We start from the raw sequence: 12,364 nt of genomic DNA, 5'->3' as shown, positions 1-12,364 counted from the left end.
GTGGAGATGTGGCAGTGAGGGATGCAGTCAGTGGGCAGGGGGACGTTGTGCCTGGGGAGTTTAGAGGTCTTTTCCAACCTTTACGACTCCACGATCTCAGAGCAAAGCAGTTCTCCCTGATGAGACCTGGGAAACAAAGCTGAAATATAAAATGAAAACGCAGCTCTGTTTTCATGCCTCCAGCACCTAACAGGTGAGCAGAATCCCCGAGCAGCTAAAAACAACTCCTGGAACCTGGTTAAAGTGGCAATTGAGTTGGCAATCGAGATAAAAACGGCCAAACACGGAGTTTGATTTGAAAACAGCAGAGCCGTTAAGGGCAGAACAAGTGTCACAAAGTGCACATGGGGACAACAGTCGGAGTTGAATCAGTGAATACCTCTCACAGTGCCCACAGCCCCACTGCTGTGCCGCTCTCTGGCACAGAGTGAGCTTGCTCCTTGTGCTTCGTGTTCAGTCAGAGGCACGCTTTGTGCAGGGATCTTTGTTGTCTGGTTTGCTTTTTCAGCCCCAAACTGACACTACATCTCCAAGCAAAGCCTGGAGCCCCCAGCCAGTTATCACTAAGCGCAGTGATACCAACACAACCATTGCTGCTCTTCGGCCCCGATGGTGGCTTAGAGCTGAACAACATCAGGAACACCACTGTCCTCCAGTACCTGGGGGCTGTGAGGTTCCCAGCCCCAATCCCAACAGCAACCTACAGCCTTTGGGAAGGAGACAATGTGATGGCAGCCTGGGCATCAGCCAGCTGGTACTGCCCTTGGCCAACACAACAGAGCAGAGGATTTGTACGGAAACCGAGAGCAGAATCTTTGAAAGGGTTTGGGGAAACTCTTCTGCAAACCTTTGCCCATGTTTTCACTCACACCTTGCTGTTGTTCTTTAAAGTTCAGCCCACGTTACAACCCAAGGATCAGCTTTTATCGCTCAGTGGTTGACATGCCAGCCAGGAATCTCATGAGAGCTTCATGTTAATGTTTAACCACGCATTACTTTTTCCGACACACAGCATCTTGCAAACATCCCCCTCTACTTTAACCTCTCCTCATGCCGAGAGCCCAGGAGCACCACAGTGAGGGAGGCACCATGGCTGTCCCAAACACAGCAGGAGTGAGGTGAGGTTCCCTACCACCAACACAGCCAAAGGTCTCTGCTTCCATTCCCTTCTTCACTGTTGGCATCACACTGTGACCGCAACGAAGCAGTGGTGTCTCAGCGCTGAGTGCTGAACCATGATGAGCCCCAAGAGATGAGCACAGAAGCTGAAATCTTAGAGAAACAGCCGCACAGAGATGAGCAGGCGTGCTTCCACATACGGTGACAGCCAAAAACCTCAACTTCCCAAACGTAGGTCTAATGCAAGCTACTGCTTCTACGTTAGACCTTGTCTGGAAAACAAGGAGTGATGTGAGCACAGAAGAATTATAACCTTTGCCTTCTGGAAAGATAAGAGGGGCATAAAGAGGCTTTTCTCAAGGATGTTGGAGTAAACAAGACACTAAAGAATGAAAGCTAAGTTGCCACATTCAGCCTGCGGGGATAAGGAAGGTTACATGTAGGTGTGGGTTGTGAAAAGATGCACAAAATGTCATCGGGGCACACAAAATAAGGGCCAATTTACACTGGACAGGACATACAGCACAGAGCAAACAGGGGAGCGGAGCCGTCTGTAACAGAAAGGGAACGCAGCGGGCGGAAGTGTAAGATTAACCACAAGGAGATTAAGCTGATAACTAATGATCTACACAGAAATGTCAGACAGAGGTTAAGATTTTAATCTGGACAGATTCCACGGTGTACTCACGAATTGTAAACATAGACATTGGGGCTGAAGTGGTGCTTGAGGATGAAGGTGCTGCAAAGGAGCCAGAGAGGAAGAAGGAACAAAACCTTCAAAACCAGAGCCCCCACTTTTCCTCCTGGCAGCCGAGGGCTGGATGGGCACTGAAGGTGAGACATCACGTGTCCCGAGGCTGCAGGGAAGCCTCCAGCAGTGCCCATCAGCAGGGTTATTTCCACGTGCCTACATCCCAAGCGTGTTTCCTACAATGTAAGAGGTTTTTACAGACTCACAGCCTCATAGAATGGTGGTTTGCTCTGAACCTACAGCATTTTCCCAAAGCTGTAGCTGCACTGTGGAAAGGATCTCATTTCTCAGGATCAAACGCATAGATTATCTGCACCCAGATAATTCTTTCACATACTCAAGGCATTTTGGCCACATCAGCTCATGTCCACTTGTCTACACACCCTTCTCTCTTTGCCTGGAGCTGCAAGCATGCCCTCCACAGTTTATTTCTAGGTATAAGAATTTACTTAGCAGTACTGAAATAGATACTGTTTGCTTGCAGTCCCAGAGCCAAGCACTTGAAACCTCCCTATGAAATATATTTTGATTTACTATACTTGCCCTTGTCATCCTTAGTGCACCAATAATCCATTTTCCAGTAATTCAGCGTACAACAGCCCACACCAACCACCCAGCACAGGCACTCACCCACCTGATGAATTCCTATAGTTTGTGAACTGTACAGCACGTGCTTCTGCTTCTCTAATCAAAGCCCCAAAGGGAGACATGATAAAAGTGACAAAAAGTCACACAGATACAACCCGAAGGAAAAGCAAATGACTACAGATTGGTACAAAAAAACAACAGCTATATTGCACAAGCCATCCTTAGAGACTACGAATCTATTTCTCCTTGTAAATTATGCAAGAGAAAGCTGTAATCGGAAGGAATTTAATCCCAAACCAGTTGTGCCACCCCAACAAAGAGGCGAACAACAGGGAAACCAAACCTGCTGACGTTACATTAAACCCAGTGAAGATCTCCAATCTCGCTTCCTTTCTGACAAAGGTCAGCTGTCAGAACCCTGGAAATTCGGTGTATTTCATGTGCCTTCCACACGGTTGGCTCCTACAGTGGGACTGACTGCCGCTCGGTTCAATAGCAAGGAAGCAGCACAAGTCTCACCCTCAGCAGCGCTGGGAGCCCTGAAAAGCTCCAGCCCGTGGAGGCAGAGGGAGCCTTATCACCAACACCATCAGCATCGTCCACTTCAGAGCTACTAGGACTACTTAGAGCCGGTTTAACCAATATCCTAAGCGTCAGCCTTGTCACCTGCTGGTCCATAAATGAGGTAGCTACTGCAGGGGAACAAACATAGGGAAATAATCTCACGGTGGAAAGAGTCCTCTCGAAAAAAGGCACGCAGGCCAGCTTTGTGTTCCAAGAAGGTGACTGGGGCTGTCCTACACAAAACCCCCGCTGCCGTCTCAGTTCCTCCTGAGACAAAGATCCCTTTTTTCAAGCAGAGCAGGGAGGTTTCAGATCTCGGTGCAGAGCAGCCGCTCCTGTGAGCGGTGTTCAGTGGGAGCAGCTCTGAGGGGCTCCCCGGACACCACGCTGCCCATCCGCCAGCCCAGGGCAGCCCCAGAGCTTCACCCACGGCATCTCAGGCAGCTTTTGCTTTGTGCTGCTTCCTCCTCACAGCACAGCTCACCTGTTGTACCCCAGGAACAAAGTGATGCACGACAGAGGGACCCTGATCCAGCAGGTATGGGCTCACCACACACTGGGGCTCCCCGGGGGGGTCCCGGCCCCGCTGGGGCTGCACCAACAGCAGCAGTGCCAGCAGCCTTGTTCCAATGCCACTGCACTGCGAGGAGACGGCAGACTAGGGAAAGTAAGTCTGATCTGCCTTGATTCAATCCCTGCCTTCATGCTTTCTTTACCCATAGAGTGCGACTGATGTGTTTTACAGAACAGGCAGGAAGTGCTTCCCTGATCCTCCAACTTTAATGAACATCTTTATTGCTCGTCAAGCACCAAAGCCCACGTGTTGCTGTAACACAACATGGACACCCGATGGAGTTCAGGAATGCAGGTGCTGACAGGAGCTCGGCTCCCTGATGCCCCTGCTGTCCCGTGATGGCTGCAGACTCACATTGCCTTATTTTCCTGGAAGCCCAGCACTAATTAAGAGGCATAAACATCCCAGCAAGTTCATTCACATCCCTCCAATAGGAACTCGCACACAATTATAGGATACAATTGGGAAGCACGAGCACTGAACTCATACCCAGCCATTGTCATGGGCCGAGAGAAGGATCATCACAGCTCCCTGCAGGACACAGCAGCCCCCACTGCACCCCTCACTGCCCGCAGGACCCAACACCCACGGCTTTCAGCCACAAACAGCCCCTGCACTGCTCACTGCCTGCCTGTGTTTTTGCATGATTTGGTTGTTTTCTTAACACAAGATTTATTTACAGCGGCAAACCCTGTCAAACACAATTCCTGATAGAGAGAGATGCTTTAGAGAGCATTGCCAAGGGACAGATTTCAGTTGCTCTTCTCACACACGCTGAATGCACGCCTTTGTACGGAGCCAACCGGCTCACGGCGCTGCAGTGCCTCCCACAAGACGTCCTTTCAGCACATAATGAAAGATTTAGATTTAAAATAAAGAACTGCTGCTCCGCCTGCACAAGGAGGGCTGAGTGGAGGCAGACATGGGACACCCAGAGCTCACCTCACCCAGTGCCCTCAGCCCTGGGGACCCCCTCTGAATGAAACCATCCTCTTCACCCCCACACACGGGTGAACCATCTGCAGGGCACCCATGCTAACACTGGTTAACCTGTTGCTCAGGTTTTTTGCTCTTTATCATTCTTTTCTGCCATGCCCAGACAGCAGCACTTCCAACAAACCTGCCCGCCAAGTGCTGCCAGCCTTCCACGTTTTGTCTAATGAGGGCTAAAGCAAGTTCCCTGGTTTAAGCAAACACAGTAACTTGGAAGCGTACTTCAAATGGGAAAAATAAGTGTTCTGTCAGAGCACTCTTGGCACGCCAGCCCTGGAAATCACAATGACATTGAGCCACTGAGAGCTGACCCGACCCCAAACGTTGCTCACGTCAGCAGTGGCACACAAGGGGTTAAACACCTCCATGAGTGGAGAACGGTGGAGGGGACAGAAGTAATGGGCAGCTCAGCCAGCACAGATCAACACTGCTCCAGTCTTAAGAGAAAACCCCTCTGCCCCACGGAACCCAACCACGGGCATCTTGCATGGAGCCCAGCTCGGTTTGTTGCTGTGCCCCCCGGTTCTGGGCTGCACCACCGAGCACCATAAATGCCTTATGAGCTCTTCACCAGCCCAAGTGAATTAGTCTGGGACTTGTGGCTGTTCGGAGGCATTACAGCAGCCCCAGCACTACACACACTTCCTAATGCTGTCGCCTGGCAAGGATGGGAACTGACGCCCCAGAGAGATTATCGGGTGTCAACTTCCATCTGGCATTTGTCAGAGCTGGGAAGAAAAAAGGCAGTTCTTATCAGATCTGCAAATAAAGGAGCACTTCCACTTCGTGTGGTAGCGACTGGAAACATTTCTTTGTGTGTGAAGCTTTAAAAATATCTTGCCCTTGGGGTTGGCTCAGTCCGCTTGGTGCTCTGAGACCCCTTTCCCATAGAAAGGTAATAAAGCAAAGCTTATGGCTACAGAAATTCCCAGCACATAAAAATTACAGGAAACTGTTGCTAAGTAATATTTCTACCTAAGTAAACATCACAAAACGTTTCCCACACACACCTCTGAACTTTATTATTTAAAACTGCCTTGAAGATGTTCGTATTTTCAGCATTCCTTTTGGCACAGTCCCTTGAAAAGCACTCCGTTTTGTTTCTCAGCAGCTGAAAAACACTTTGGACTGAGCAATGTTTTTCGGAGCGCTTTGTTGTGCTGTTTGTACCAGGAAACAAAGCAGGCTGCTAAAGCAACCCTTCAGATCCTTACCTGCCCCTCACCTGCCCCATTATTTTTCCTGGATAGGTCACAGGAAAATGAAAGGGAGATCTGGCTGCGCCCTTCGTCTCCAGACCTGCTTACACATCATTAAAAAATCCAGACAAGCATCATTATTTTCATACGGTGCCTCTCTTTAGCAGCTCCATGACGTCCAAGTACTTCAAAACACCCTCAATTCTACCTGCTCTATTCTACCTCCTTCTTCAGCTGCTTTCACGCACCTTCCACCGCCTTTTAATGAGGTTAACAAATTCCTGATTGCATTAATTGATAGAGAGACGAGTTTTATTTTTAATCACGTGAAAGTCTACAGACAAACCCCAAATGGCCCACGCTCCAATTCCTGGTAGCACAAAGTCCCAGTGTCACAAAGATGGCAGAAACCGATAGAGGTTTCATTCAGGATGAATGGGAGAACCTGGACGTCACCATCTGCTCCAGGAGGAACCCACCCTGTATTCTGGATGCGTTCTCCCATCCCACAGCGCGGCCCTGCGATGCTCACTGAGGGCAGCCTGATGTTACAGATCCTTTCCCTGTCAATTTCATTTGGCCACTCCGCTCTTCCTTCCCCTCACCTTCCTCCACCTCTGGATGACCCAGCACACGAGGAGAAGGTCGAACCAGGCACTGCTGAGAACATCAGACTGCTTCAAATTACACACGGACAGAGAGGACTGAGCGCAGACTGGCAGGAAATCCATTTCAGTGGGAACTGTTCCTTCCTTGAGAGCAGTGACAGACATATAGACTTTTTATTGCATTGGAAAAAAAAAAAGAAAGAAAAAAAAATGCAAAATATGAAAATCATGTTTGGCAGATCTGAACTGAGGTCTGGGACGTGGCATTTCCAGCATTTTTCTTGTCTGGATTCCTCAGCAGAGACACCCTGCGTGAAGACGCTGCGCTGAACTAAGAACTGAATTTCTACAGCAATGAAAATAAATACATATGCATTAAAAAATAAAAAAGGCTTATAAAAACGTGGGCTGAAAAGATAGAAAACCTCCAGAAGAGGCACAGCCCTTGGCTGCCACAAGCAGCACAAGGCTAGACCCAAATTCCAAACCGACTGCATATTTCTCTCCCTTCCTACCCAAAATACAACATGAGTTGGCCTCAGCTGAACTGCTGTTCGTTTTTCACACCAACACGAGCGACGCAGAAAAAAGGAAAGGACGATTCTGTCACACATCCTGAGCAACACGCCTGCAGGCTGCTCTCTGCGTGCGCTGGGCATCCCCTCCTAGACTCCCCAGTACCACCAGTTGGCCATCCCAAAGCACACAGCTGCCCACATTATTTCAGTTCCTCCACGCGCCACCCGAGCTCCCACATCCGCAAGGAGATCTTCTGCTCTGCTGCCTCCAGCGTGTTATCACCAACTGAAACACTGCTGGGCTGCACAGCACGACTCCAAGGGCTGCAGGAGCAGCTCTGAACTGCGTGCTGTGACTCAGTCGGTGCTGGAGTCAAATGGGAGACGGGAATTGGCTGAAAGGAAGGAATGCCAAAGATGCACAAGGAGCAGCAGAGGAACACGGACACGATGGGCAGGGGAGGGCAGGGCCAGGGGATGCTGGGGGCTGCAGCATTCGGTGCTGAGATCCCCAGATAAGCTGCCTGAGCACAGAGGGAAGATTCGATTCCATTGATGCCCTCAGTCCTGAGAGTCTCTGCAAAGCTCTTTAGGCAAAGGAAAGCCCGAGTTGTATTGCCACGAGCTCACAGTAATTGTGACAAAGCAATTACATGCATGAAGGATACGTTAAGGCTGGCAAAGAACAGGGAATGCAGCAATTCCACCAACAGATTCTCTAATGAATACCACAGCCTCTACCATAGCTACCGCAGCACAGTGCGTCAGTGCAGGAAGTCGAAAGGCAATTAAAAAAAAAGTCAAAACAAAGTCTGAAAAAGCGCTCATAACAGTTAAAACAACTTGTGAGGCCAAAGGCAGGTGCCACAGACAGACACCATCTCCCTGTGAGCACCAGCTGCACTGAGAGCACGAAGCAGCATCCGCCACAAAGCTACATGAGACTCATTCAGGTGTCTTTGGAAACATCCGCCCATTACAGCCAAAGGGCATCGCAGCATCGCTGCCCCAATTTTGCTAAAAGGAGCACGGAAAACCGAATGGAGGATTGGCACTGCTGAAATAATTCCCCAAATTCCCATTTCAAATTCCAACCATATGGAGGCACCAGGTTGGCTTCCTTTGGTAGCGCAGTGTGAGCAATGCCTGCCGCCCGCCGGGACCCGCGCTGCGCCCATGGGAGAGGCTCAGGAACTGAGAGCTGTGCCCCAGAGGTGCAATGTTAAATTCCTATTGGTTTCATGGAAATAAACAGTCACGTAAAGGAGAAAAGCCATACGTTCCAGTCTGCTGCAGCACAGCCCCAAAACTCACAGGAATGAGGGGTGATGAATGCTCTAGTCACAGAAAACTGCTCCAGTTCGACCTCTAACCCTGGGAAACAGGAGAAAACAGACCACGAACGCACAGCAAATGAGGTGCACTGCTGATAATGACTGTATACCAGAAGAGCTTCCAAACTAAAATGCTTTACAACCTTATGTTTCCTTTCAGAAAAGAAAGGCACACTGACTTTCACATGATCCTGCTCAAAGCCTGTCATTCCAGCAATAAAAAATAACCACTTTCTTTAAAAGGAAGCGAGACAATTTGGGGTGAGGAGTAGCAGAGGGGAAACCACATTAATTTCATTAGTTTATGCATACTGCTAGGAATTCCGCCTGAAATCTGGCACTCAGCGCTCAGAGTTGCCCTTTAGAGCTTGGCAAGAAATTCTCCTCAGCCCGCAAGTTTCCTAATTTCGTCTCAGGACACACTGCTTCATTTGGATGCAGCACCGCTGAGGAGACAGGCAGCTCTGAATGTGTCACTTTTAACTCAATTCACTTTGCTTCTTGTCGGACGGGCTTAACATAAATCAAACCAAACATATAATTACAACCAAAATTAAGGTCAGCTTCAAGTTTGGAAGAAACAAACCTGTGTGAAGTTCAAAGCCACCCTATGGACACTGAGATCTGGAGTCTGGGGGCTGGGACGGCAGCTGCGCGCATCTCCGTGGCACCAAACCCGGCCTTCCTCCCCTCCCCTTCTCCCAGCCCGACCAGCTCCCAGCTTCCTGCTGTGTGCAAACACTGCTCACCCACCCACCCATCTCACACCTTTTTATGGCAGGAAGGTTTCAGTAAAAACGTTACTGCATCCTTCCCAAGTCAGCTTTATTCCACAAGACCTTTCCCTGCCGCTCCGTTTCCGCCTTTCAATCAACCCAGGCTTGTAATCCCATAGCCAAGCCCCAGAAGAATTCCTAATACTATTACACAGACAAGAGCTGCACCCACAGAGCACAGCTGGGAGCTCCGGGCAGGCGCTGACTTTCCAGGGAACCCAAACACGGCACTTTGGGGGCATTATTCAGGTGCATGGACAGCTCACCCACCTCGCTGGCAGCGGTCGTGGGTCCAGCAGCGCTCGATGAAGATGCCGTTGATGACGGTGGGCGGGCAGTTGCTTTTCCCTTTCACGGTTCCTGGACACACATCTCCACACTCCTCCTTGTCATCCTTGTTGGCGATGATGTAGTTGTCCTCGACGGAGTCCAAAATCCTCGACCAGTCGATGGTGGACAGGTAGCACAGCTCGTTGTTCTTCTCGATGCGCACGGCGCCGCGCGTGATGTTCATCAGGTTGTAGAGGCCGATCTCCTTCAGGTGAACCATCTCAAAGATGACCAGCGCATAGTTGAAGAACAGATGGGTTCCTCGGATCACCGTGAGGTTGGGGAAGAGCCCCTTTAAGCTCTCCAGGCCATATACACGGAACAGAAGCAAGTAGTCTGTAATCATAGTCAGTTTGGGGAAGCTGAGCTCGCGGAAATCTTCAGGCTTGGTTTTAAACATCAGCAGTATTTGCAAGTGGCCCTCAATCACCGTGCAGTTCTCCAGCAAGCTCAGCCGGGTCAGGTTGTTGCGGATGTCCATGCTTCTGCAAACTGGAAGGCAAAGAACAATGCTGTTTATTTGTTCTTCTAAAGGTGACTGTTAGCTTGCTAAATACACCCATTTTTCCAACTGTATCATAACATACAGCTGCATTCAGATTACACGGACGGGTCCTGTGCCACAAAGCAGGCTTGGAGCCTTAAGAAACAGAGCTGGGAACACTCCCCGGTATACGATTACAAAACACGACTGAATGGGGATTTCATAACTTTCTGCCATCTTGAGTTTGTGGATTTTACCTCTACCACGACTGGAAAGGCAGCGCCGGGCCGCGGACGTCACTCAGCGTTTACCGACATGGAGGTGTCCATGCAACGCAGTCTGTTTTCTTTAGATAGTTGCCAGCGACACAACCACCTCACTGCATTGTGCAATGGGTGCTGGGGGGGTCACTGAGAATGGCGGCGGGGAGGGGAAGATAGGAAAGGAATAATGGGGAGAACACAGCAGCACTCGGAAGAGAAGAAAAAGCCTGGAAATAGAGGGAAGGAACGCAGGCTGTACTCCTGCCCAGCAGACAGGAATGGTTTACTGCACCGGCAGCCTCCGCCCAAGGCATTATTTTCAGATCAGGTGTTTCCCTGGGACTTTCTTTGTTACTGTTTTCTAAAGGTTGCAGATCTCCCTGCCCTGCCCAGCCTTGCTCAGCTGGAGCAGCCGCCCCAGGAGATGGGAAGCAACAGAGCAGGGGGGGCAGCAACCTGAACGTCCAGGGAGCGGAGATGGGGAGAGGGGACACCGAGCACAGGTGGGGAGATCAGAGCTGTGGCTGCGAGGTGCCCCAACCATGACACTGCAAAAGCCAAATACAGAGACTGCATCCCCTGCAGGGACTCTCTTTGCCTGCAGCCGGGACTGCCCTGCGCACACACATCCTCCCTTGAGAGTTAACAGAGCAGAGTATTTACCTTTTTTGCTCACTGTATATACAGACCACTGACTGTAAAACTGAGCTTCGAGAAATCACTCTGCAGTAATCAAGCCTTATGAAATGAAGGTGCGTGCAGATGTTGGGCAGCTCCAAATGTCAAACCCCCACGGGTGCCACTGCTGCGTGAGTTAAAAATACATTTTATGCAAACGTCTTAATGATTGTTTAAAACTTTGCTCAACTGCAATAAAAAAAATAAAACTGGCAGCGCTGCAATAGGACTCAGAGCAATTTTACTGCCCAACGGGGCTGCTGGCACACTGAGCACAGCCTCAGAAATGCTTTCTGGAAGAAGCTGAGGCGCACAGAGCATCAGGAACGGCAGAATGGTTCGGGTTGGAAGGAAAGATCTAGAAGAAATTTCATCAGTGCAACAAGGCTGGGGTTTTTTTTAGTAACAATTAAAATCAGCACATTTCTCTCTGATTCTAAACCCAACAATCTGCCTGTGCTGAGAAGTGATTGACTTTGCCACAGCCTCTAACGAGCTCCTGACATTCACTGGAGGAAGAGGAACGTAATCACAGCTCAGCTGGTGCCAAGTGGAAGAGCTTCACAGACCTACAGGAGATCGCGAGGAGAACAAGCTGCTTTCCAGCCACAGCAGACAGGGAGCAGGGAAGGCACAGGGCTGCTGCCCGGCTTCCTTCACCAGATCCCTGCGCTGATGGCAGTGCCAAGGGGTGCTGCTCAGTGCTGCTCTGAGGCCCCGCGGCGCCCAGAGCACATCCCAGGTCTGTTCTGAAAGAAACAACTGAATAAAAGCTGCTGGGATGCTCAACCTATGAAGATTTAAATGCTCTAGCCAGATTTTTCCACCTGTAGAGAGAATCACATTTAAGGTGTATTTTTCATTATCTATTTCAGGTTAGTTTTTACGTGCTAAGCATTACCCACAGCACTCAAACTCCTCTTTCACACCTCCAGGACCCAGCAGAAGGAGCCATAACCACGTGAAGCCAAATCTGCTTCTCTGCTGCAGGGCCCTCAGCCCCATCCCTGCCCGAATCCCACTCTGCAGCAGCTCAGTGCAGCTGCTCACTCAGCCGAGCATTCACTGTTACCAGGACAACGAGAAGCAGATTTAGGCAAAGTAACACTCCTGCTGCCAGAGAGGAGCTGCTCCTCCGTCTCTGGTTACTCAGAACGAAGTAACTTAAAAAATCGAATCAATTAATTGTCACAGACAAGTTTCACTACACCCCCCCGTGAAGAAGGCTGCAATGTGATAAAAGCACGCAGGCCAAACCCTGGGACCTCCGTGAGCCACTGCTGCTGCTCTGGGTCTGCACCAGACTGGGTCTGCCAGGATGACATGGGAAGCCCACAAATCATTTCAGATGACCAATGGGAAACTGCTTCAAGAAATGAACTGCCTAAGAAAAACTGCGCTGGCTGATGGAGCCCAAACCACGGCAGCTCTATGCACTGCTGCAGCACTAGGAAATGGGAAAAGGGCCCCAGGGTGATCCCTGGGATAAGTGATGGAGCAGAAAGCATCCTGCCCAGCACCAGGACAGGCTGCATCTATGCCTCAATGAACAAAAAACATCTATAAGTGAGACATTCGTTTTCAA

General features: G+C 50.0%; 1 protein-coding gene across 1 annotated transcript in view; it reads right to left on the bottom strand.

The window, feature by feature from the left end:
- INSR (insulin receptor) overlaps window positions 1-12,364 on the bottom strand; it is a 38,538-nt gene that overhangs the window by 24,523 nt on the left and 1,651 nt on the right. Inside the window, exon 2 of the mRNA XM_042887265.1 lies at window positions 9,295-9,846. Coding sequence (XP_042743199.1) covers window positions 9,295-9,846 — 552 coding nt within the window. The remainder of the gene's footprint in view (window positions 1-9,294; window positions 9,847-12,364) is intronic.

The sequence above is a fragment of the Lagopus leucura genome, unplaced genomic scaffold (assembly GCF_019238085.1).
Source record: "Lagopus leucura isolate 7727_CA_CO unplaced genomic scaffold, USGS_WTPT01 Super-Scaffold_100076, whole genome shotgun sequence".
Taxonomy (NCBI): Eukaryota; Metazoa; Chordata; class Aves; order Galliformes; family Phasianidae; genus Lagopus; species Lagopus leucura.
Note: the sequence above shows the minus strand (reverse complement) of the source record. Positions and strands in the feature narration are given on the sequence as shown.